This window comes from Mercenaria mercenaria, chromosome 4, assembly GCF_021730395.1.
Source record: "Mercenaria mercenaria strain notata chromosome 4, MADL_Memer_1, whole genome shotgun sequence".
Classification (NCBI taxonomy): Eukaryota; Metazoa; Mollusca; class Bivalvia; order Venerida; family Veneridae; genus Mercenaria; species Mercenaria mercenaria.
In genome coordinates this window covers 11,975,386-11,998,966 of record NC_069364.1, presented here as the reverse complement: position 1 = coordinate 11,998,966, position 23,581 = coordinate 11,975,386, and the positions used below count along the sequence as shown (strand labels likewise).

At 37.0% G+C, this 23,581-nt stretch overlaps 1 protein-coding gene across 1 annotated transcript in view; it reads left to right on the top strand.

Moving 5' to 3' along the window:
* The first annotated feature begins 578 nt into the window (after positions 1 to 578).
* Positions 579 to 23,581, top strand: part of LOC123551016 (uncharacterized) — a 43,537-nt gene continuing 20,534 nt past the window's right edge. The window contains exons 1-6 of the mRNA XM_053540453.1: positions 579 to 697; positions 5,998 to 6,148; positions 7,322 to 8,493; positions 14,491 to 14,617; positions 16,676 to 16,990; positions 22,607 to 22,700. Coding sequence (XP_053396428.1) covers positions 682 to 697; positions 5,998 to 6,148; positions 7,322 to 8,493; positions 14,491 to 14,617; positions 16,676 to 16,990; positions 22,607 to 22,700 — 1,875 coding nt within the window. The 5' untranslated portion in view covers positions 579 to 681. The remainder of the gene's footprint in view (positions 698 to 5,997; positions 6,149 to 7,321; positions 8,494 to 14,490; positions 14,618 to 16,675; positions 16,991 to 22,606; positions 22,701 to 23,581) is intronic.

Sequence of the window (23,581 nt, the reverse complement as noted above, 5' to 3'; positions counted from 1 at the left end):
GATAAGAATTGTATTTTTACCAGTCAAAAACTTATAGGTTTCAATCAAGTCACCTCTTAAACGCCTTTCTTTCAAACTTTACATATTCAAAAGATCCAAACGTTCTTCATAATTTAAATCCGCCAACTCGGGCACTAAGTGACTAACCTTGTTGCATATTTCTGTACTCTGTCAAGACATTCAATATCTTTCACAAATCTAGGGATTCCATGATTGTTACTTATATAATGTACAGCATATCTATTCTACGCCAATGAATGACGTCACATGTCTCATTTGACGGTATTTTCATGTAGGAAATCTGGGATTCTGAGGCTAGTTGCGCGGGCCATTGTAACTAAGACTTGTGTTATCGCCGTTATTATATATATTCAAATCTGCCGCGCAATTTGTTGCAATTATCTCCCTTGTTTGGCGGGAAGAGTTACCCGTAAGGAAATGTCGTAAATTTATCAATTTTTAGACTTAAAGATAAATTCAAATTCTTTTGAAATATTTTGATATTATTGAAAATAAAACTGGAATAAAACTACGGTATTTGCATCATTTGACGAAACTCATTCTTTTACGACAACCTCATTTAGGCTTGGCTCCGACGATGGCCGAAAAATCCTCTGTTCGCAGAAAAAGCTAAGACAAAAAGCTTGTTATTGCGAAAGACACACAGCATTTCAGTCGAATATGTCTTTACTGCCAGGTACACAATAATTCTAAATGATAAAATTCTGTAATGTGTTGCATAAATCTGAATTAAAATGAAAACATGTTCAGAAACCGAGGGTTTTGCAGTGACATTATTTTAAACATCATTCATTCATAACCATGTGCCCAGTTTTTCAGTGTGTCGATTTTTTTTACTCTGTAACAAAACATTATGTAATTACTTATTAATTAAATTAAGAAATGCCTATTTGACAAGGAAATCCAAATAAGTCAATACAATACATGTTACTCCGGAGCAGTCATTAAGGATAATGATTGAAAATGTTTAGGCGTACAGATCTGTACCTCAAGAATCTTATACTTACAACTGTTTTTTTTATGTATAATTTCCTGATCTCGAGGATTGCGATGAAGGATAAGATGCAGTTAATTTCCTAGTCCAAATAATTTGACGTCGGAACTGATTCTGGGATATGTTCGTGATAGGGTAGAATCCCTCTCTTTACATCAAAACCAGTAAAGACCTTTTCTGTGGTGAAAATAGATATAGGTAATAAAAACACAATCAGGCAATATACTTAAAACAATGAAATCGTAAAACAAATTAAAAACTGTCAAGAGTCATTTTATGGTAATTTAAACATAACACTAAAACATGTTAATAAAATGTAAACACTGTATCATTTGGTTACCTCGCTGTTTTTACATGTCCGCCATTACAGGCAGTACATCCAACAATGCAGTTGTTAGTTATCGATCACATGACAGGAAGCGGGGCCATGAAAAATGTGTGTAAACTTCAGGGTGCATTGTTTAAAACAGTGACAAACTCGTGTTTTGCTGTTTATTCACATTTATAAATATCAATTGAATGGAAGGAAAAATGGATATTCTTTCCAGGTATCTTAAAATTTCACTAATATTTTTGTTTCTTAATAGTTAAAACTTATTTAAAAATCACTGCGTAGAATCGTCGCGGAAGGTTCACCACAGAAAAGGTCCTTCCTAAATTTAGTTGGACTATAGATTTCCCTTCAAATGATACTGACTTTATAACGTTTATTATTTACAGGTTTTTTTTCCCTTCATAATAGGGACCATTAATAGGCCCATTCCCCTCAGAAAATTTCTTTTAAATCATGCAGTTTTCCCCAAAAATTGACTTTACATCAGGTTTTTTATTCCCCTTTCCCCCAAATAACAGGCCTGGGCCCTTTCCCTTCCTGGTAAAAAAAACCTCCTGATTTAACCACAAGCTTTTGCAAGCACCTGTTTCGTCAGTTTTGTTCCAATGAAGCAACGAAGTATTTCACACAGACACACACCTCAGTTCATTGCTTAGTTTTCAAATTTTCAAAATGTCAGAATCACGATGCTGCTCTTACTTAGCTGATTTGCAGATTTTTAAGTTAGCTGTCTTTCAAATAAGTAAATACAGTCTAACCTGTCTTAAGCAGCCAGCCAGGAGAAGCAGACAATTTGGCCGCTTAAGCCAGGTGACTGCTGATCGGAGGTGCAGCCAGTACAGTCGAGCCCCGATTATTCAACAACCTAATTGGTCCCGAATTGCTCTCTATATAATGCTATGTTAAATTACATGGATTACCCGAAATCAATTTTTCGAAAACATGCCATTATTCGAAGTCTTTTTTGAGCACCGTGGATTGTGTTTGTAAAGAATTTCACACCTATTATTCGAAGTTCACTCCAATCAATTTACAAGTTGCTGACACGCTCAATGTGTGAAAAACGAAAAGCGGTTTGTTCGTAATATTCGCCAAATTGTGATAATTACACTTACGGTATTCAACTTGTTTGTGAAAACGGCTTTGAATATTGGTGAATTTTGTTAAAAGTGTTCACATTCATTTCCAGACTTTATTACGATTATGCAAACCTGCAAACAATAAACTTGGCCACTTCTATATAAAGAAGGAGTGTTTTAGAAGTTGTCATATCAAAAATGACTTCTACAACGTTAGCACAACAAATTCTGGCAGAGCAATCTGGCGAAGGACCCGGTAACGGGGGGATACCCAGATCGGCCAATGTTTTTCTTTCTGTCCGAGCTGAGCAATCTGGTGAAGGACCCGGCAACGTCGGGGGGATAGCCAGATCAGTTACGGGCGGAAAGGGTTTGAAAAGAAAAAAGGAGAGCAAATCTATTGAAGAAAAATACGCAGCGATATTAGAATGTGAGAAGGGTACTCGATCAAAAACGGAGATAGCGCGACAGTTTAATATTCCAGCAAGCACTCTTTCAACATGGATTAAAAATAAAGACTCAATTAAAGATGGCTATCAAAAATTTGGACTGAAACGAAAATCTATGAAAGTTGGGGCTTATGATGAATTGGAGGAAGTTCTAACGACCTGGTTCAAAGCCACTCGCTCAAACAACATCCCTATTTCAGGACCGATGCTTCAAGCTAAAGCAAATGAATTGGCACAAAAAATGTCTATTGAAGGATTTCAGGCTTCAAATGGCTGGTTAGATAGATTTAAGGATAGGCATGGCATTTCCTTTAAAAAAGTCTGTGGTGAATCAAATTCTGTAAACTCTACGTCTGATGACATGACCGCATGGCAGAGTAAGCTCAAAATTATTTTGGAAAATTACAAACCCGATGATATCTTCAATGCAGATGAAACTGGTCTCTTTTACCAGCTTACCCCAGACAAAACGCTAGAATTTAAAGACGTTCAGTGCCATGGTGGTAAAAGAAGTAAGGAAAGACTCACGGTGCTTGTCTGCAGCAATATGTCCGGTGGAGAAAAATTACCTCTTTTAGTCTTGGGCAAATCTCAGAAACCACGTTGCTTTAAAAATGTCAAATCCTTGCCAACTGAATACAAGGCAAACAAGAAAGCATGGATGACAGGAGATATGTTTGAGTCATGGCTTAGAAGCCTTGATAGAAAAATGACACGAAAGGGCAGAAAAATTGCTATGATAATTGACAACTGCCCTGCACATCCAAATGTAAAAGGTCTGCAGGCAATCGAACTAATATTTCTTCCACCAAATACAACATCAAAAACACAACCCATGGATCAGGGTGTTATTCAGTCTTTAAAGTGTCATTATAGGAAACGAGTAATTTATACCCTTCTCCACCATATTGAGGCAAACACAGAGTTGAAAATAAACGTGTTCCAAGCACTTGAAATGTTAGAGCAGGCATGGTCAAGTGTGACTGCGGTCACAATACAAAACTGTTACAGACATGCCGGATTTATTGTGAGCGAGACACAAACTGATCAAGACCTCACTGAGGATGATCCGGACGACGATATCCCACTTGCACAGTTAGCAACATTGGGTCTTACGGAAAAGACAATGTCTGAATTCATTAGTGTTGACGATAACATTCAGACAAGTGCAGATGTGTCCGACGAGTGTATAATAGAAGAGGTGCAGGCCAGACGAAACCAGACAACATCGGGCGAAATAGAGGAAAACGACGAGGAAGAAGAAGAAGAAAATGTACAGATCCCGATTCCTTCTACCCAGGACTTATTAGATGCTGTGAGGACATTATCTAACCACTTCCGTGTGAAAGACAATTGTAGTGACTTTTTAAAATCTCTCTGCTCAATGTCCGACAAAATTGTGAAAGACGATCTTCGTAAAAAGTGCTCAAAACAGACAGTAATAACTTCATTTTTTAAACAGTGACTGCGAAATACAATAAACGAGAGAGATGACAACGATAACAGAGTTACCGACATGTTCGTAAATGTTTTATATCACTGTGTACTTCCTGTGTAATTATCTGTACATGTATTTTAAAATAATGTGTTTATTATGTGGATTTATGAAGATTTGTTTGTAAATAAAACTGATAAAAATATATTTTTCTTATTTGTCTCAATGTTCTCGTGAATATAGTAATAAAAAGGGTTTATCAAGTAAAGTTATAGTCAGATCGGGGAGATCTGTCTAAGTCTGGAGTAAGTTGCAACAGTTGGAATGAAACAAAGACCGGTCGGAGCTAGCAGTTGGATTATTCGAACCTATGCATTATTCGAAATAAGATTTTGGTCCCTTGTACTTCGAATAATTGAGGTTTGACTGTATATGTATTTTTCAGACTTCTGACCAGTTTAGCCTTTAGGCCCATTTCTTTTTCGGTTTTCTATTATTATTTGACCAGGATACATTGATGTGCATTTGCCTTCGAAAAACGAATGGTCTTCCTAGCAATCTAAGACTCCGGCGTGTTTTTTTTTTTTACAACTTCAAAACAAGTCTGTTTACAATTTTCGCCATTTTGGTAAGTGAAGCTACTCTCCGTGCTTACTGTCTCTGCTAAAATTGCCGTTACGTTACATAAAACAATGTAAAAGATCGAGTGGTTTATATTTCTGTCAAACACAATAAATTTCGTATAAATTTAATAGCATTTTGATGAAAGAAATATAAAAAATCACAAATATTATGCTACTAATTAGATATTGGGTATTATCTCTAACCGAGATCAAACTGTGAACAACAAAATTAACACGAAGTGACACGCTAATTGCCGATAATTACTGACCATTTGATCGTATCAAAAAGGGGATCACACCTTTGGTTATCAGTTTAAGTTGAGAAGCTCATGTCATTTTGAAATTTCACACACTTGTCCACTGTGATAAGCAGACATGCATTGAATATACAAGTTCCATTATTCTGTTCTGCATTTCTATAAAATTGTGCCCCTTTTTGAACTTCCTTTTTCATTCAATTGACAAGGCAGTGGAATAGTCTAGCATTGCTGTCATCCAACAGCTCTTGTTCAACCTGTGGTTTTGATCAACGTAGACCAACCAGAGGTCAAGAAGTATTTCAAACAAACATTGCCAAGGACAACCAGACATATTTAAAAAAGATTTTATGGTCATGACGGGCAACAAAGGGAATTGTACAAGTATGATTTGTACTTGCATTGATTTGTGTTCATCCCAAAACAATTTGAACAATCTCGAAATTTTGAAACATTGAAAACATTTTTTAATTGGATATTGCAATAAATATTTTGGTTCTAGTTCTTTTTTTTTCTGGCAGGTCGCCGGAGGGGAGACAATATCCTATTTTAGGCATTTTGCATCACTGAAGTAGACCAATATGCATTTTTTTTGTAAATATCAAGGCATAGTTACTCAGATACACTTCTAACCTGGAGCTCTGCATAACTTTGAAATTTGCAGAGGAAAAGAGTTTCACTATCTGTACTATTTTGAAAACATCCCTCATTAATGTAGGTGTACGCTGCAAATTTTGACGAACAAACTGTTTTTAACTTTGAATAATTGTAATCCAAACTAAGTGATTTCTCTTTCCTTTTCCAGCTCTGGATGAGACTGAGCAGAGTCCAGGACATGGCTGGAATACATCAAACCGGTTTGGCATAGATTCCTCAGCTGGAGGCAAACAGTTTGACTATCATCACTTAATCAATCAGAACAACTCCGGCGAGGTGCCAGATGCTCTTATAGAAGAGTAAGTAATGCCCGTATCTTTCTTTAATGACTGGCTGGGTATGAACTTCATATTTTGCACTGATCACTTTTTATGTTTTTACAGTCTTACCATTTCAGAAAGCTAGTCTGTTGTGTTATGTAAGTGTTACTTCCTAGTGCCTAAAGCTTCTGTCAGTGAGACTGTAGGGTGGATGTTGGCCCATTTAAAAGAAAAAGTTGTTTTAACTATCAAGCAGGGCTTTTTTCTCCTATGCAGCTACTTCCGGTAAAGGAGGCATTCCCAAAGCAAAAAAGTATGTTTTTCTCCCCAATTCTGAACTAAAAATTCCCGAATGCTTGTTTTTAAAAAAAAATCTACGCGGTATTGTCGTCACTTGAACATTGGCGTCGACTTTGGTTAAAATTTTTGTTTAGGTCCACCTTTTCTCAAAAACTATAAAAGCTACAGCTTTGAAACTTTGAACACTTGTTTATCATCATTAGGGGACAATGTAGGCAAAGAACCATAACTCTAATTTGCATTTTATCAGAATTATGGCCCTTTTTATACTTAGAAAATTTGAGTTTCTTGGTTAAATTTTTTGTTTAGGTCACTTTTTCGCAAAAAACTATAAGAGCTACAGCTTTGAAACTTTGCACACTTGTTTATCATCATTAGGGGACTATGTAGGTCTGTTGAACAATTATTGAAATGCCATTCCACTATTATCCAAAAAAATATCTTTATATTGAGTTTCAACTTTTCCTGATTTTAATTTTAATGATATTTTCCCAATTCAACCGGATTTGGTTGCATTCCCAAATAATTAATTGATGGAAAAAAGAACAGATCAAAGTCAAACTGAAACTAGAGGTATCTGATCAGATGGTTAATGAGTTGGTCTCTAAGCCTGGAGGCTCAGCTTTTAGTCCAATAGTGGTCAGGATCACAATTCTTTCCACACCAGTACTACAGAAAATGTAGTTTTCCAGGAAACAGACAAGAGAGTGATTACTATAACTATAAGCTTTGAAAAGCTTTTCATTTCAATCGGGCTGAGTACCGGTAAATTGAAATAAACAAAAGATGAAACCAAATACTGAGAGCATACAGTACTTTATTGAAAATAGTTGAAATATTTTATTTATAACTCTCAAATGATTGCTTTGTTTTATAATTGGTAATAGCTTTTCCTTAATTGTTATTTTACAGAGAAGTGATACAAGAAAATGAACCACAGTCTGAAGTGAGTTTTGACCAACATCAGCAAACAATCCAACAACAACAGACACCACAACAGCAGCAACAGCAAAAAATGTTGTCGCAGCAGCAACATGAAGTGAAGCAACAGCAGCAGCAGCAGACGTCAATGTCTCAGCAGCAGCACTTGTATCAGCAGCAACATCATCTTCAGCAGAAGCAAGCCATGCTGCAGAGTCAGAAAGGGATAGTTCAGCAGTCACCGAACAGAAAGTCTACCCCACAAAAATTAATGTACACTGTCCTACATTCAGGGAAACAACCGCAACAGATAGTGATGCCTAATAAACCTGTCCGTCATCATGGTCCGCAGCACGTTGGACAGAACTTCCATGTGCAGCAAGGTCAGAACAGACCTGCAGCAACACAGCAGCAGTCTTTGATGAATAGCAATAACAATCCGATTGAGGAGGAGATAAACCAACAGCTTCTCCAAACACAGAAAGAGATTGAAGAAAATAACAAAAAACTGGCTTCATTTGGCCTCCCACCGGTGTCTGCGTTAACTTCTGCACAGTCAGAATTTAATTCACCACAACAGATACTTAATAACTGTGATTATATGGGATCAATGCGCGTGCAGGGCTCGGCCAATCAGTCGGACCCTGGTGCGAGAATTCGGCAGATGTTAACTCAATCACAAGGTGGTCCAACACAAAGGAAAGTGGATATTAATTTTCCAGATAGTAATGGTGCTTTTCAAACAAATCAGAATCAAAGACTATCACAAGGGGGACAGGGCAATCAGAAAGCCCAAGTTATAACCGTGTCTGGACGAGGGCAGTCTCTTTTATCTCAAACTCAGCAAAGACCTCAAATGAAGCCTGGCATTGTGCAGTTGCCTAGTCAGGCAATGCAAGGGAATCGAACTACCTCCACCTCGTACCAAAGTCCGGTACAGGTACAAACAGTATCAACTAATCAGACACAAAATCAGTCTTTAGTAAAAACAGGGAACCCAAATCCAATGCAAAAAATTAATAAAAACAATGTAGTTCTTGAAGGGGGTGGGCAGTTTGAAGAGGGTCAGGCATATGTTATACGAGATCGCTATGGTACTGCAAGAACAATGGTTTGGAGAAATGGTGAATTTCATCCATATGAGAAAGAAAAGGGAGTACAGAGTAAGTTATAAAATTCTTTTCGTTTCTACGTGAATATACAGATTAAAGTACCATGATTGTTGTTTTAGAGGTCATACTGGTTCAAAAAGCATGCAACACAAATGTAATTCGGAGATAACGTAAATATAAAGCTTACTGTTTGATCCATCTTTTCCATCGAAAGATGCTTTTTTATTAACCCTTACCCTGCTTATTTTTAGCTCGACTATTCGAAGAATAGTCTAGCTATTCTACTCACCCTGGCGTCGGCGTCGGCGTCGGCATCACACCTTGGTTAAGTTTTTGCATGCAAGTACATTCAGCCATCAATTAAAGGCATATAGCTTTGAAACTTATTTTTTCTTTTTCTAGGTCAATTACCAACCTCTCTGGGTCAAGTCCCATAACTCTGACATGTATTTTGAGCAAATTATGCCCCCTTTTGGACTTAGAAAATTTTGGTTAAAGTTTTACATGCAAGTTACTATCTCCAAAACTGATGCAGATATTTATTTGAAACTTCACATGTGTCTTCGGGGTTATAAAACTAGTTGATAGCAACAAGTCCCATAACTCTGACTTTCATTTTGGCCAAATTATGCCCCCTTTTGGACTTAGAAAATTCTGGTTAAAGTTTTGCATGCAAGTACATACAGCTATTTCTAAAAGGCATATAGATTTGAAACTTACTTTTTCTTTTTCTAGATCAATTACCAACCTCACTGGGTCAAGACCCACAACTCTGACATATTTTTTGAGCAAATTATGCCCCCTTTTAGACTTAGAAAATTTTAGTTAAAGTTTTACATGCAAGTTATTATTTCCAAAACTAATGCAGATATTGATTTGAAACTTCACATGTGTCTTCGGGCTTATAAAACTAGTTGATAGCAGCAAGTCCCATAACTCTGACCTTCATTTTGGCCAAATTATGCCCCCTTTTGGACTTAGCAAATTCTGGTTAAAGTTTTGCATGCAAGTACATACAGCTATTTCTAAAAGGCATATAGATTTGAAACTTATTTTTTCTTTTTCTAGATCAATTACTAACCTCACTGGATCAAGTCCCATAACTCTGGCATGTATTTTGGGCAAATTATCCCCCTTTTGGACTTCGAAAACTCTGGTTAAAGTTTTACATGCAAGTTTCTATCTCCAAAACTAATGCAGATATTGAATTAAAACTTCACATGTGCCTTCGGGGTTATAAAACTAGTTGATAGCAGCAAGTCCCATAACTGATATGCATTTTGGTCAAATTATTCCCCCTTTTGAACTTAAAACTCTTTTGATATTTAACCTTTTTGGGTAATATTTTCCTGCTTCTGGGACAATATTTCGAATAGTCGAGCTTGGCTGTCTTACGGACAGCTCTTGTTTATAATGAACTTTTCCATCTTTCAATTTGGACATTTCCATTAACTGTTAAAAGGGGTGCTTACCAAAAAAAGATACTGATTCGTGCAGGCTGATCATGGTCTGCTTTTGTCACAAAGGCTGAATCACTTGCCACGAGAAGGCTGAGGAGTTTTTCTTTAAATACAAGACAGTACCATTGAAACATCGTTCTAAAGAACTTTCAAGATAACTTTGAATTTATTGTCAAAAATTTTTTCCTGTGGTATTTTCTATATTTAAAAAAAAACAGTTTTTCTTCATTTGTAAAAGGATGATTAACTCTTATCATGCTGGACACGACTGAGTCTGCATTTGCGACCCCTGTAGATTGTGATCACCCTCCGCATCCATGCAGTCTGATCATGATCTGCACTGTTTGCCATTCAGTCAGTAACATTTTGGTAAGCACCCCTTTTAACTGTTAATAGTACTGTCCAAATTGAAAAATGGACAAGTTCATTATAGAAATTTAGCAGGGTAAGGTAAGACTGTCAGGATATTTTACTAAGCATGATAGCAACATTTTATTGTAAAAAAAAATTTTAGAATTCTATTTTTCTTTGTATTTTCCCTGATATTTACATAGGAGAAAAATATAGTTTTGGCCTTAAGTGGACATTGTTAAAGATACATTTAAAAATTCAGAAGATCCAAATTAATGTGTTGTAGTGCCGTATTTAAATTAAATATGTTTATGTTTCGCTAGTGTCATATATATAACAGGGATCATCCTAGGTCAAAATTTTAGGGAGAAGTGACTTCTCCCTCAACAGAATTTAGGGAGAAATCGAGGAATTTAAGGAGAAGTTTCGGCATAGTATTCAGTTTACTGCCTATATATATCCACTTTCTATGGGTCTTGCTATAATTATTTAATGTAATTGAATTATTGCATTATTATTTTCATGAATTTCCAAATAAAGTATTAACTTAGCTATGAAACTCGTAAATGTATCAGGTGCACGATCGAAACGCCGTGAAAATTTTCATTCATGTTTCGATTCTCGTGCTTTAAGTTTAATAATGCCCGATTCTTCAGTCATCTAGTTCAGATTTGTACATTTAATTGATTTATTTATTAATCTTTTCGAAAATAGTACCAAACTCGTACATATTGGCGATCTTTTTACAATATTTTGTACGGCAGTTCAGATGTCCGCGGAATCGTTTTTAGCTCACCTGTCACAAAGTGACAAGGTGAGCTTTTGTGATCGTGCGGTGTCCGTCGTCCGTCCGTGCGTCCGTCCGTAAACTTTTGCTTGTGACCACTCTAGAGGTCACATTTTTCATGGGATCTTTATGAAAGTTGGTCAGGATGTTTATCTTGATGATATCTAGGTCAAGTTCGAAACTGGGTCACGTGCCATAAAAAACTAGGTCAGTAGGTCTAAAAATAGAAAAACCTTGTGACCTCTCTAGAGGCCATATATTTCATGAGATCTTCATGAAAATTGGTCAGAATGTTCACCTTGATGATATCTAGGCCAAGTTCGAAACTGGGTCACGTGCCTTCAAAAACTAGGTCAGTAGGTCTAAAAATAGAAAAACCTTGTGACCTCTCTAGAGGCTATATATTTCACAAGATCTTCATGAAAATTGGTCAGAACGTTCACCTTGATGATATCTAGGTCAAGTTCGAAACTGGGTCACGTGCCTTCAAAATCTAGGTCAGTAGGTCAAATAATAGAAAAACCTTGTGACCTCTCTAAAGGCCATATTTTTCATGGGATCTGTATGAAAGTTGGTCTGAATGTTCATCTTGTTGATATCTAGGCCAAGTTCGAAACTGGGTCACGTGCGGTCAAAAACTAGGTCAGTAGGTCTAAAAATAGAAAAACCTTGTGACCTCTCTAGAGGCCATATATTTCATGAGATCTTCATGAAAATTGGTCAGAATGTTCACCTCGATGATATCTAGGTCAGGTTCGAAAGTGGGTCACATGCCATCAAAAACTAGGTGAGTAGGTCAAATAATAGAAAAACCTTGTGACCTCTCTAGAGGCCATATTTTAATGGGATCTGTATGAAAGTTGGTCTGAATGTTCACCTTGATGATATCTAGGTCAAGTTCGAAAGTGGGTCACGTGCCTTCAAAAACTAGGTCAGAAGGTCAAATAATAGAAAAACCTTGTGACCTCTCTAAAGGCCATATTTTTCATGGGATCTGTAAGAAAATTGGTCTGAATGTTCATCTTGATGATATCTAGGTCAAGTTTAAACAAGGTCATGTGCGGTCAAAAACTAGGTCAGTAGGTCTAAAAATAGAAAAACCTTGTGACCTCTCTAGAGGCCATACTTTTGAACGGATCTCCATAGAAATTGGTCAGAATGTTCACCTTGATGATATCTAGGTCAAGTTTGAAACTGGGTCACGTGCCATAAAAAACTAGGTCAGTAGGTCAAATAATAAAAAAAAACATTGTGACCTCTCTTGAGGCCATACTTTTCATGGGATCTGTATGAAAGTTGGTCTGAATGTTCATCTTGATGATATCTAGATCAGATTTGAAACTGGGTCAACTGCGGTCAAAAACTAGGTCAGTAGGTCTAAAATTATTAAAAAAATTTGACCTCTCTAGAGGCCATATTTTTAGCTCATCTGATTTTTTGAAAAAAAATGATGAGTTATTGTCATCACTTGAGCGGTTGTCGGCGTCGGCGTCTGCGTCGGCGTTGCCTGGTTAAGTTTTATGTTTAGGTCACCTTTTCTCCTAAACTATCAAAGCTATTGCTTTGAAACTTGGAATACTTGTTCACCATCATAAGCTGACCCTGTATAGCAAGAAACATAACTCCATCTTGCTTTTTGCAAGATTTATGGCCCCTTTTGTACTTAGAAAATATCAGATTTCTTGGTTAAGTTTTATGTTTAGGTCAACTTTTCTTCTAAACTATCAAAGCTATTGCTTTGAAACTTGGAATACTTGTTCACCATCATAAGCAGACCCTGTACATCAAGAAACATAACTCCATCTTGCTTTTTGCAAGATTTATTGCCCCTTTTGGACTTAGAAAATCAGTTTTCTTGGTTAAGTTTTATGTTTAGGTCAGCTTTTATCCTAAACTATCGAAGCTTGCTTTATAACTTGCAACACTTGTTCACCATCCTAAGTTGACCCTGTACAGCAAGAAACATAACTCCATCCTGCTTTTTGCAAGATTTATGGCCCCTTTTGGACTTAGAAAATATCAGATTTCTTGGTTAAGTTTTATGTTTAGGTCAACTTTTTCTCTTAAACTATCAAAGCTATTGCTTTGAAACTTGCAACACTTGTTCACCATCATAAGCTGACCCTGTACAGCAAGCAACATAACTCCATCCTGCTTTTTGCAATAATTATTGCCCTTTTTGGACTTAGAAAATAATTTTCTTGGTTGAGTATTATGTTTAAGTCAATTTTTCTCATAAACTATCAAAGCTATTGCTTTAAAACTTGCAACAGTTTTTCACCATCATAAGTGGACACTGAACATCAAGAAACATAACTCTAACCTGCTTTTTGCAAGAATGATGGCCCTTTTTAGACTTAGAAAATCATGGGTAGGACAATATTTCTATTACACAAAAAAAATCAGATGAGCGTCAGCACCCGCAAGGCGGTGCTCTTGTTCAATGGATGTTCATGAAAATTGATCTGAATGTTCACCTTGATGATATCTAGGTCAGTTTCGAAACTGGGTCACGTATGTCAAAAACTAGGCCAGTAGGTATAAAAATAGAAAAACCTTGTGACCTCTCTAGAGGCCATATTTTTCATGAGATCTTCATGAAAATTAGTGAGAATATTCACCTTGATGATATCTAGGTAAAGTATAAGGGTCACGTACCTTCGAAAACTAGGTCACCAGGTCAAATAATACAAAAACCTTGTGACCTCTCTAGAGACCATTTTTTTCAATGGATCTTCATGAAAATTGGTCAGAATTTTTATCTTGATAATATCTAGGTCAAGTTCAAAACTGGGTCACATGAGCTCAAAAACTAGGTCACTATGTCAAATGATAGAAAAAACGACGTCATACTCAAAACTGGGTCATGTGGGAAGAGGTGAGCGATTCAGGACCATCATGGTCCTCTTGTTTTTATATCCACAACGCACGGGCAATTCATTTACAGAAATCGGCTGTATTTGAAATAATTTTTGAAGTAATTTTTAATAAAATCAAGAAATAATATACAATTGATGCATAAGATCATGCACTAGTTAAATTTAGCGGCTTTTTACATGCCGATTGAAAATTTTCAAAATGGCGGCAGCTTACAATATTATTAACAGTGGGATATTAACGGTACGATTGGCTGGTTTGACAGGCGAGTGGGCGGGGTTGACTATGGATTTATTGGTAATTAAATCTAGAATATGCATCAAGTTTTACAACTTTTAGTAAACAGATTACAACACTCTGAAAAACTCGGCGATTTGGATTTCGCCTGGAGGCGATAATTAGGCGAAGTGGCTGACTTTACAGCGACGATATCGCTCAAATCGCCTTGTAGGATGATCCCTGTATAATAAAGGTGTTTTAGAAGCATATGATTTTGTTAACACACATTTACTCTTCAACAGCAGTTTTATGCTAGAGTGCACAAATTTATATATCTTATTACCATAAAAACAGTTCAGCATTCAGCGATAGATTCTAGTCAGCGAGGTAGAGGTGCTCGTGGTGGTAGAAGCAGAGGTAGAGGTCGTGGTCAATTCCATGGTAACGCCACTGGTGTTCATATGACTCAGAATGTTAGAGGGTAAGAACATAAGAACATGTATATTTAAAAGAAGAAAAAAAAAATAGATTATAAAAATAGAGATGTTATAATTTGATTGAAAGGGATTTAAAGCCCAAATTTCTTTTATGATAAAAGCAACAGTTACTACATAGCATCTGTGTAAACACTAAAGTTTTACACATGAATTTGTACTTCAGCTGGAAAACTGGCATTTTTAGCTCGACTATTCAGAGAATAGTCCAAGCTATTCTACTCACCCTGGCATCGGGGTCAGTCACACCTTCGTTAAGTTTTGCATGCAAGTACATATATAGCTATCATTTAAAGGCATATAGCTTTGAAACTTATTTTTAGCTCACCAGAGCATGAAGTGCTCAAGGTAAGCTATTGTGACCGGTCATTGTCCGGCGTCCATCGTGCATCGTCAGTCAACATTTGCTTTGTGAACACAGTTGTGACCCAATATTTAGATCAAAGGAAAAGCTTGTGAACATTCTAGAGGCCTAGAGGCCACAGCTGTGACTCAATCTTTATGAAACTTGGTCAGAATGTTTGTCTTGATGACCTCTAGGTCAAGTTCGAATCTGGGTCATGTGGGGTCAAAAACTAGGTCACCCGGTCAAATCAAAGGAAAAACTTTTTAACACTCTAGAGGCCACAGTTGTGACCCTATCTTTATGAAACTTGGTCAAAATGTTTGTCTTGATGATCTTTAGGTCAAGTTTGAAACTGAGTCATGTGGGTCAAAAACTAGGTCAGTAGGCCAGATCAAAGGAAAAGCTTGTTAAGACTCTTAGAGTCTATGGTTTAAGTTTGAAACTCATGAAAATTGGTCAGAATGTTTGTCTTGATGACCTCTAGGTCAAGTTCGAAGCTGGGTCATGTGGGGTCAAAAACTAGGTCACCCAGTCAAATCAAAGGAAAAACCTGTTGTTAACAGTCTAGAGGCCACAGTTGTGACCCTATCTTTATGAAACTTGGTCAGAATGTTTGTCTTGATGATCTCTAGATCAAATCAGAAACTGGGTCATGTGGGGTCAAAAACTAGGTCAGTAGACCAGATCAATTCTGGTGAGCGGAGCGAGATAGGGCCATCATGGCCCTCTTGTTTCTTTTTCTAGGTCAATTACCAACCTCACTCGGTCAAGTCCCATAACTCTGACATGTATTTTGACCAAATTATGCCCCCTTTTAGACTTAGAAAATCCTGGTTAAAGTTTTGCATGCAAGTTACTATTGAATTGAAATTTCACTTGTTTCTTCGGACGTTCCCGCACATTACATGAACATTCAATGACGCTGTGCAGCATTAAATTATTTTAATCTCGTTTTCACTTCAACAGTAGAACATATGCAATAAAAAGGTTATAAAACAGGGCTGGTGTGCCTTAGGGCGATATTGACATACTAGACTGGTATTTGCCCTCGGGCCAATACCTCTCCTAGTATGCCAATATCGCCTTAAGGCACACCAACCCTGTGTAATAACCTGTAAGTATTTACGAGTTTATTCTGTGTTTCTAGTACATGGGTCATTTAATTTTAGCTTTAGTTTTTGGGGGAACAAAGGGCAAGTGTCTTATTCCTGCTCCTCCAACTAAAATAAACATTTTGGTAAGACTCTGGTGTATGAGTGCATTACACCTGTCATGTTAAGGAACCGGGGAAGCTTCTGGAATTGGAACATCTGTATCTTGCACTTTCCCACAAGTGAAACCACTAACAGTCTACTAGAGAATTCCCCCATACGGGTTTCTAGTGGCAACTATGAATAAGCTTGGGTCCAGACAAACAAAATGATTTTGAAGTCGAGGCTCCAGTATGCATGCATTAAATAGAGATTTGCATACTTTTGATTTACATATGCGTTTTGGTATGAGCTATCAATATTTGAATTGCCTATTAACCAACTTGTGTATGTACACAAATGTAGAGCTTATCTATTGCTCTGCCATAAGGTTTTAATCATGGATCAGCAGTACTGCTGTGAACAGCGTGTCAGATTAGCTGTAATATTAGGAACAGAAAATGATAAGATGATTTCTGAATGATTTTTATATGTTATCAAACTTGCAGAGTTTCACCCATGAATAACGGGATGAGACCGGTGCGGCATAACACTCCAATGCCAGGTCGTCCACAATTGAACTTCTTGCGACAGAATTTAATTCATCAGGTTGGCCACCCAAGCAATCAGCAAATGCGCCAACTGTCAAACCAGGGACATGTTATTCATACCTCACAGGGCAGCCTAAATGCGCCAATTATTAGTGTTGTAACAACACCCGGTGTGCCGGGACAGTTGGTTCAACAGCGGCCGAAGCTGTCCCTGCAGAACTTAATGCCAGCTGCGCAGATTAAGCCAAAGAATCCAGAGGAGAGTTATACTGAGTAAGTACCTAACATAAATGTTGCAAATCAATCAAAATTTCAAAATCAAATATCAGGGCCTCTATAGTGGATGGTTAAGGCAGATACCGTAATCGTACGAGTATAGGTCGCACTCCTGTATAAGACGCAGTGAAAAAATATCAACAGATTTCTGGAAAAATGCTTATACCCATGTATTGGTAGCAGAAAAAAGGGAATCTCTTGCTCTGGATTGTCCATATGTAGATTAAAACTACATGTATTTAAACTGGGAATTCTTCTCATGTTAATTAATGCAACATTGCAATATCACAAAAGGAATGTCAATCAATTTTTATAAACTTGCAAAATCCTTAGGGTAGTATGAATTGCAATTTAGCTCGTAAAATTCACTTACCCGAATTTATGTTTGTCCGAAATTCTCTATAGTTTCTGACATGAACGTGTCGATTTTTGCTAAATCATGGTCGATTTTTACCTCAACTATTCAAAGAATAGGTAGAGCTATTGGACTCACTCATGCGTCGGCATCCCGATTTGGTTAAGTTTTTAGCTCGACTATTCGAAGAATAGTCTAGCTATTCTACTCACCCTGGCTGGCGTCGGCGTCGGCGTCGGCGTCGGCGTCACACCTTGGTTAAGTTTTTGCATGCAAGTACATACAGCTATCATGTAAAGGCATATAGCTTTGAAACTTATTTATTCTTTTTCTAGGTCAATTACCAACCTCACTGGGTCAAGTTCCATAACTCTAACATGTATTTTGAGCAAATTATGCCCCCTTTTGGACTTAGAAAATTCTGGTTAAAGTTTTACATGCAAGTTACTATCTCCAAAACTAATGCAGATATTGAATTGAAACTTCACATGTGTCTTCGGGGTTATAAAACTAGCTGATAGCACCAAGTCCCATAACTCTGACCTTTATTTTGGCCAAATTATGCCCCCTTTTGGACTTAGAAAATTCTGGTTAAAGTTTTACATGCAAGTACATACAGCTATTACTAAAAGGCGTATAGATTTGAAACTTATTTTTTCTTTTTCTAGATCAATTACCTACCTCACTGGGTCAAGTCCCATAACTCTGACATGTATTTTGGCCAAATTATGCCCCCTTTTGGACTTAGAAAATTCTGGTTAAAGTTTTGCGGGCAAGTACATACAGCTGTTACTAAAAGGCATATAGATTTGAAACTTATTTTTTCTTTTTCTAGATCAATTACCTACCTCACTGGGTCAAGTCCCATAACTCTGACATGTATTTTGGGCAAATTATGCCCCCTTTTGGACTTAGAAAATCCTGGTTAAAGTTTTACATGCAAGTTACTATCTCCAAAACTACTACAGATATTAAATTGAAACTTCACATGTGTCTTCGGGGTTATTAAACTAGTTGATAGAATCAAGTCCCATAACTCTGACATGTAATTTGGGCAAATTATGCCCCCTTTTGGACTTAGAAATCCTGGTTAAAGTTTCGCGTGCAAGTACATACAGCTATTACCAAAAGGCATATAGCTTTGAAACTTATTTATTCTTTTTCTAGGTCAATTACCAACCTCTCTGCTTCAAGTTCCATAACTCTTAACATGTATTTTGAGCAAATTATGCCCCCTTTTGGACTTAGAAAATTCTGGTTAAAGTTTTACATGCAAGTTACTATCCCAAAACTAATGCAGATATTGAATTGAAACTTAACATGTTTCTTCGGGATTATAAAACTAGTTGATAGCGTCAAGTCCCATAACTCTGATATACATTTTGGTCAAATTATGTCCCCTTTCAAACTTAAAACTCTTTTGATATTTAACATTTTGGGTAATAATTTCCTGCTTCTGTGACAATATTTCGAATAGTCGAGCTTGGCTGTCTTACGGACAGCTCTTGTTGTATGTAAGCTGGTATCTCAGTAACCACTTATGGGAATGGATTGAAACTTCACACACTTGTTCACTGTGATAAACTTACTTACATTGCACTGGTTCCATAACTCTTTTTTGCTTTTTTACAAAATTATGTCCCTTTTTCGACTTAACAGTTTTTGGTTAAGTTTTTGTATGTAAGCTGGTATCTCATTACCCACTAATGGGAATGAATTGAAACTTCACACACTTGTTCACTGTTATGATCTGACATGTAATGCACAGGTTACATAAATCTACCTTGCATTTTTACAAAATTATGTCCCTTTTTAGCTCACCTGTCACATAGTGACAAGGTGAGCTTTTGTGATCACCCTTCGTCCGTCGTCAGTCCGTGCGTGCGTGCGTCCGTCCGTCAACAATTTCTTGTCTGCACGATAGTGGTTTCATTTATGATTTTATTTTAATCAAACTTGCACACAACTTGTATCACCATGAGATCTCGATTCCTTTCTTTAACTGGCCAGATCCCATTATGGGTTCCAGAGTTATGGCCCCTGAAAGGGCCAAAATTAGTTATTTCAAGCTTGTCTGCACAATAGCAGCTTTATTTATGATTTGATTTTTACCAAACTTGCACACAACTTGTATCACCATAAGATCTTGGTTCCTTTCTGGAACTGGCTAGATTCCTTTATGGGTTCCAGAGTTATGGCCCCTGAAAGGCCCAAAATTAGCTATTTTAACCTTGTCTGCACAATAGCAGCTTTATTTATGATTTGATTTTTACCAAACTTGCACATAACTTGTATCACCTTAAGATCTTGGTTCCTTTCTGGAACAGGCAAGATTCCATTATGGCACCAGAGTTATGGCTCCTGAAGGGGTCAAAATTAGCTATTTTGACCTTGTCTGCATAATAGCAACTTCATTTATGATTTGATTTTAACCCGACTTGCACAAAACTTGTGTCACCATAAGATCTTGGTTCCTTTCTTGAACCGGCCAGATCCCTTAATGGGTTCCAGAGTTATGGCCCCTGATAGGGCCGGAATTAGCTATTTTGGCCTTGTCTGCACAATAGCAGCTTCATTTATGATTTGAATTTAATCAAGCTTGCACAAAACTTGAGTCACCAAAAGATCTTGGTTCCATTCTTGAACCGGCCAGATCCCATAATTGGCTATTTAGACCTTGTCTGCACAATAGCAGCTTCATTTATGATTTGATTTTAACCAAACTTGCACACAACTTGTATCATCGTAAGGTATTGATTCTTTTTATACGCCCACAGGGACCTATTTTGTTACCGCCTTGGTGTCCGTCTGTCTGTCTGTGTGTTGGTTAGCAATTTCCCTTAGTCTATACATAATTTATTTTAGGTCGATTGTGAAGGAAGTTCTACAACTTATATTAATCACTCTCGACACCTCATTCCTGATGGTATCTATCGCCACGAGGGTATGAGAGAAGAGGCCAGTTTCCCTTTTAATGCTGAGCGCCAAGCAAGGGAGCTACTGGTACCATTTTTCACGTCTTTGGTATGACGCGGCCGGGGATCGAACCCACGACCTCCCGCACTCGAAGCGGACGCTCTACCACTAGGCTATAAGATGCAGAGCGCATGTTTCGGATGGCTAAATTCAATGTCAAGGTCACACTTAGGGGTCAAAGGTCATATGACTTTGTTTTATGTGAATATTGCTCTGCATTTGAGTTGCATTGCAGTGCTCTTGTTTTTATTTGGCAGATCCTTCTTTTGTTCGCTTACAATGTTATTTTTTTATTACTTCCCTTTTATGTTACTATAAATAGCTTATTTAGTAACTTTTGTATTATTGGCCGTAGGGAAAAACTGAGACCACTTTTCTGTGGTACAACATGTATGGTACCTCCAATTTTTAAGTGTATTTTGACATATCTGTACCTTGTAAGAATTTTTTCTTTTTGGTTTTGGTTAAAGCAATGGTACTCAGGTGAGCGATATAGGGCCATCATGGCCCTCTTGTTTGACTTAGCAGTTTTTGGTTAGGTTTTTGTATGTAAGGTGGTATCTCAGTACCCACTTATGGGAATGGATTGAAACTTCACACAATTGTCCATTGTCATGAACTGATTTGCATTTTACAGGTTCCATAACCCTGTTTTGCAATTTTACAAAATTATGTCCCTTTTTCAACTTTAATTTTCATTCAACTGACCAGGCTGTTGAATAGTCGAGCGTAGCTGTCCTCCGACAGCTCTTGTTTTGCATGTTGTGCAAGTATTTAGATTGAAAAGCATAAACTCGTGTAAGCACTAAACTGCTGCATCCTCTGATTGCTCCATAAATATTGAGGCCAGCGAAAACGAAAGTACACTTTAGCAGGTGGTGGTAAAATGACGTAATTTTAAGACTGGGTTGCATATTGTTTTGAACACTACGGATCAGCGACTATGATGTTATTGGATCAGTTTAAAATCTCACATGCACATGTTTACAATATTACATGGGTATGATTAAACGGTTAATTGTTAGATTGTGACAGTAGGTGGTAAGATAATTAATGCCTCGGGCGTGAATTTCTCGATAAACAAGGGGATTATAGACAACTATCAAAATTATGTTTGAAGATCCGGGCTACTTGATAAAGAGTTTCAAGTATTTTATTGCAAAATGTGTGAAAACACGTTGGGAAAGTTTTACACAGGTTTTGTTAAAAACTTAATGATGAGTTACAGAAATGCGTTGTAAAATATATTTTAATGAAAAACAGCATTTATTTATCTAAAGCTTTTACGTGAGCTCTTAATTTTACATTTTATACAAAATTAATTTAAGACGCCGGGTCCCGATACCGGCTGTTAGCTATGCCTGAGTCATAGGTAGTTACTCCCCTTGAATTCTGTTCAATGTAAAAGTACGCGGTATAAATAAAAATAATTTTTTTAAATTTTTTGAGTCAGGGGGAAAATGTGGTCTTGTTCTATCCCCGTGTATATGTCGCATCAGTCCTTCATGACCAGAATCTCGGTGAAAAATGTGCGTCTTATACTCGTACGATGACGGTAACTTAGAATCACTTGCCTGTCAATGATGGAGGTTTTGAAATCACACTTGGGGTGTAGAAATCTTCATGTGAGGAAGCCATCCAGCTGGCTTATAGAAGGTTGGTGGTTCTATCTATGTCCCGCTCGTGCCTGTAGCAATGCCCGGAGGGGCAGGTGGGCTCTTCGTCTACCAACAAAAACTGATACAGCAGCCGTATAACAGATAGTACGTTAATGTGACTCTTTTAGATTTATTATGATTAAATTCAGTCATACCACATATGGCAAATATTTTGTCTGACCACTCACATTTGGTGCCCCCCCAGGTAGCTCAATATGGAGGGCGCAGATTTACAGATCGTTGGGTCAGGAGTTTGATCCACAGGCAAGGCAAAAGTTCTCTTTGACGATTCGATAAAAGATATGAAAGTCTGAAATATCACAAAAGCACTCCGGAATTAGTTAAAAAATTTAAAGGAATACAAGAAGTTTTAAATGTAATTTAGTGTGCGTATTTTGGTTTATTTAAAATAGAAATTAGAATGGGCAGTGCTTGAATGATATTTACTGATATAAGTATGATCTCAGTAAGAGCTGGTGTTCTTTTAATCAAATATGGTTTTAGGAAATAGTACCTGTATGTTTTCATACTTATTCATTTCTCATAGAAAAACAAAAAAACTTTAACTTCATTACAGTAATGAGTAGGTACAGTGTATTGTTATGTTTGTGTGTGTATTATTAGGCCAGAGGCAGTTATAGAACAAGTTGAACAGAAAGGGAGTGAGCCAGCAGCAACAGATAAGGAACATGTTTTAGACCCTCCAAATGTACCCGAAGTAAGTACGAATCAGAGTAATTTTCTTTGCAATCTTCTCAAATAATTATGTCAAATATCCCTGGCAACTGCAGTCATTGTAATAGATTAACAAAATCTAAATTGTGTTAGGGTATTTATAAGATCTGACAATAATAAGTTATGAACAGGCAGTAGTTATACTACAAATCATCTCGTTATATCAAGTGTACAGAGTGAATATAGAATACTGTATATCTATCTCACTTAGAAGGGACACAGTTTATGGGCTGAGGGCGAAACTATTGTAACTCGCTGTATATGAACTAAGAAGAAGATAAAGTAGTTTCGCTCTCAGTCCTTGAGTTGTCTCCTGTAGAAGTGAGATATATTCAAAATTCATAAAAAAATAAAAATATTTTCTTTTCATTATACCCTTACTTACATTGAAATATTGATTTTGCAACCAATGTTAGTCTCAGCACAGGAAACTGGTGCGTAAAACAAAACTTTTACAGACCTCTTTTGATATAACAAAGATGCAAACAATATAAAATTACATCATATATTTTATTTACAGCATAACATTATAAATGCTTGTCGGGTACCGGCAATGTTATTTGAATCAAGAAATATACTGTAAAGAACCAAGCATGGTACAATTTTCATCCAGTGTTATGTGAAAAAGTCATTAGTACACATTGTATAAGTAGATTGACAAAGCTGCCTCACGTACAGTTAAGTTTTTAGCTCACCAGAGCACAAAGTGCTCGAGGTGAGCTATTGTGACCGGTCATTGTCCGGCGTCCATCAACATTTGCCTTTTGAACACTCTAGAGGCCACATTTGTAACCCAATCTTTATGAAACTTGGTCAGAATGTTAGTATTGATGATCACTAGGTCAAGTTTGAAACTGGGTCATG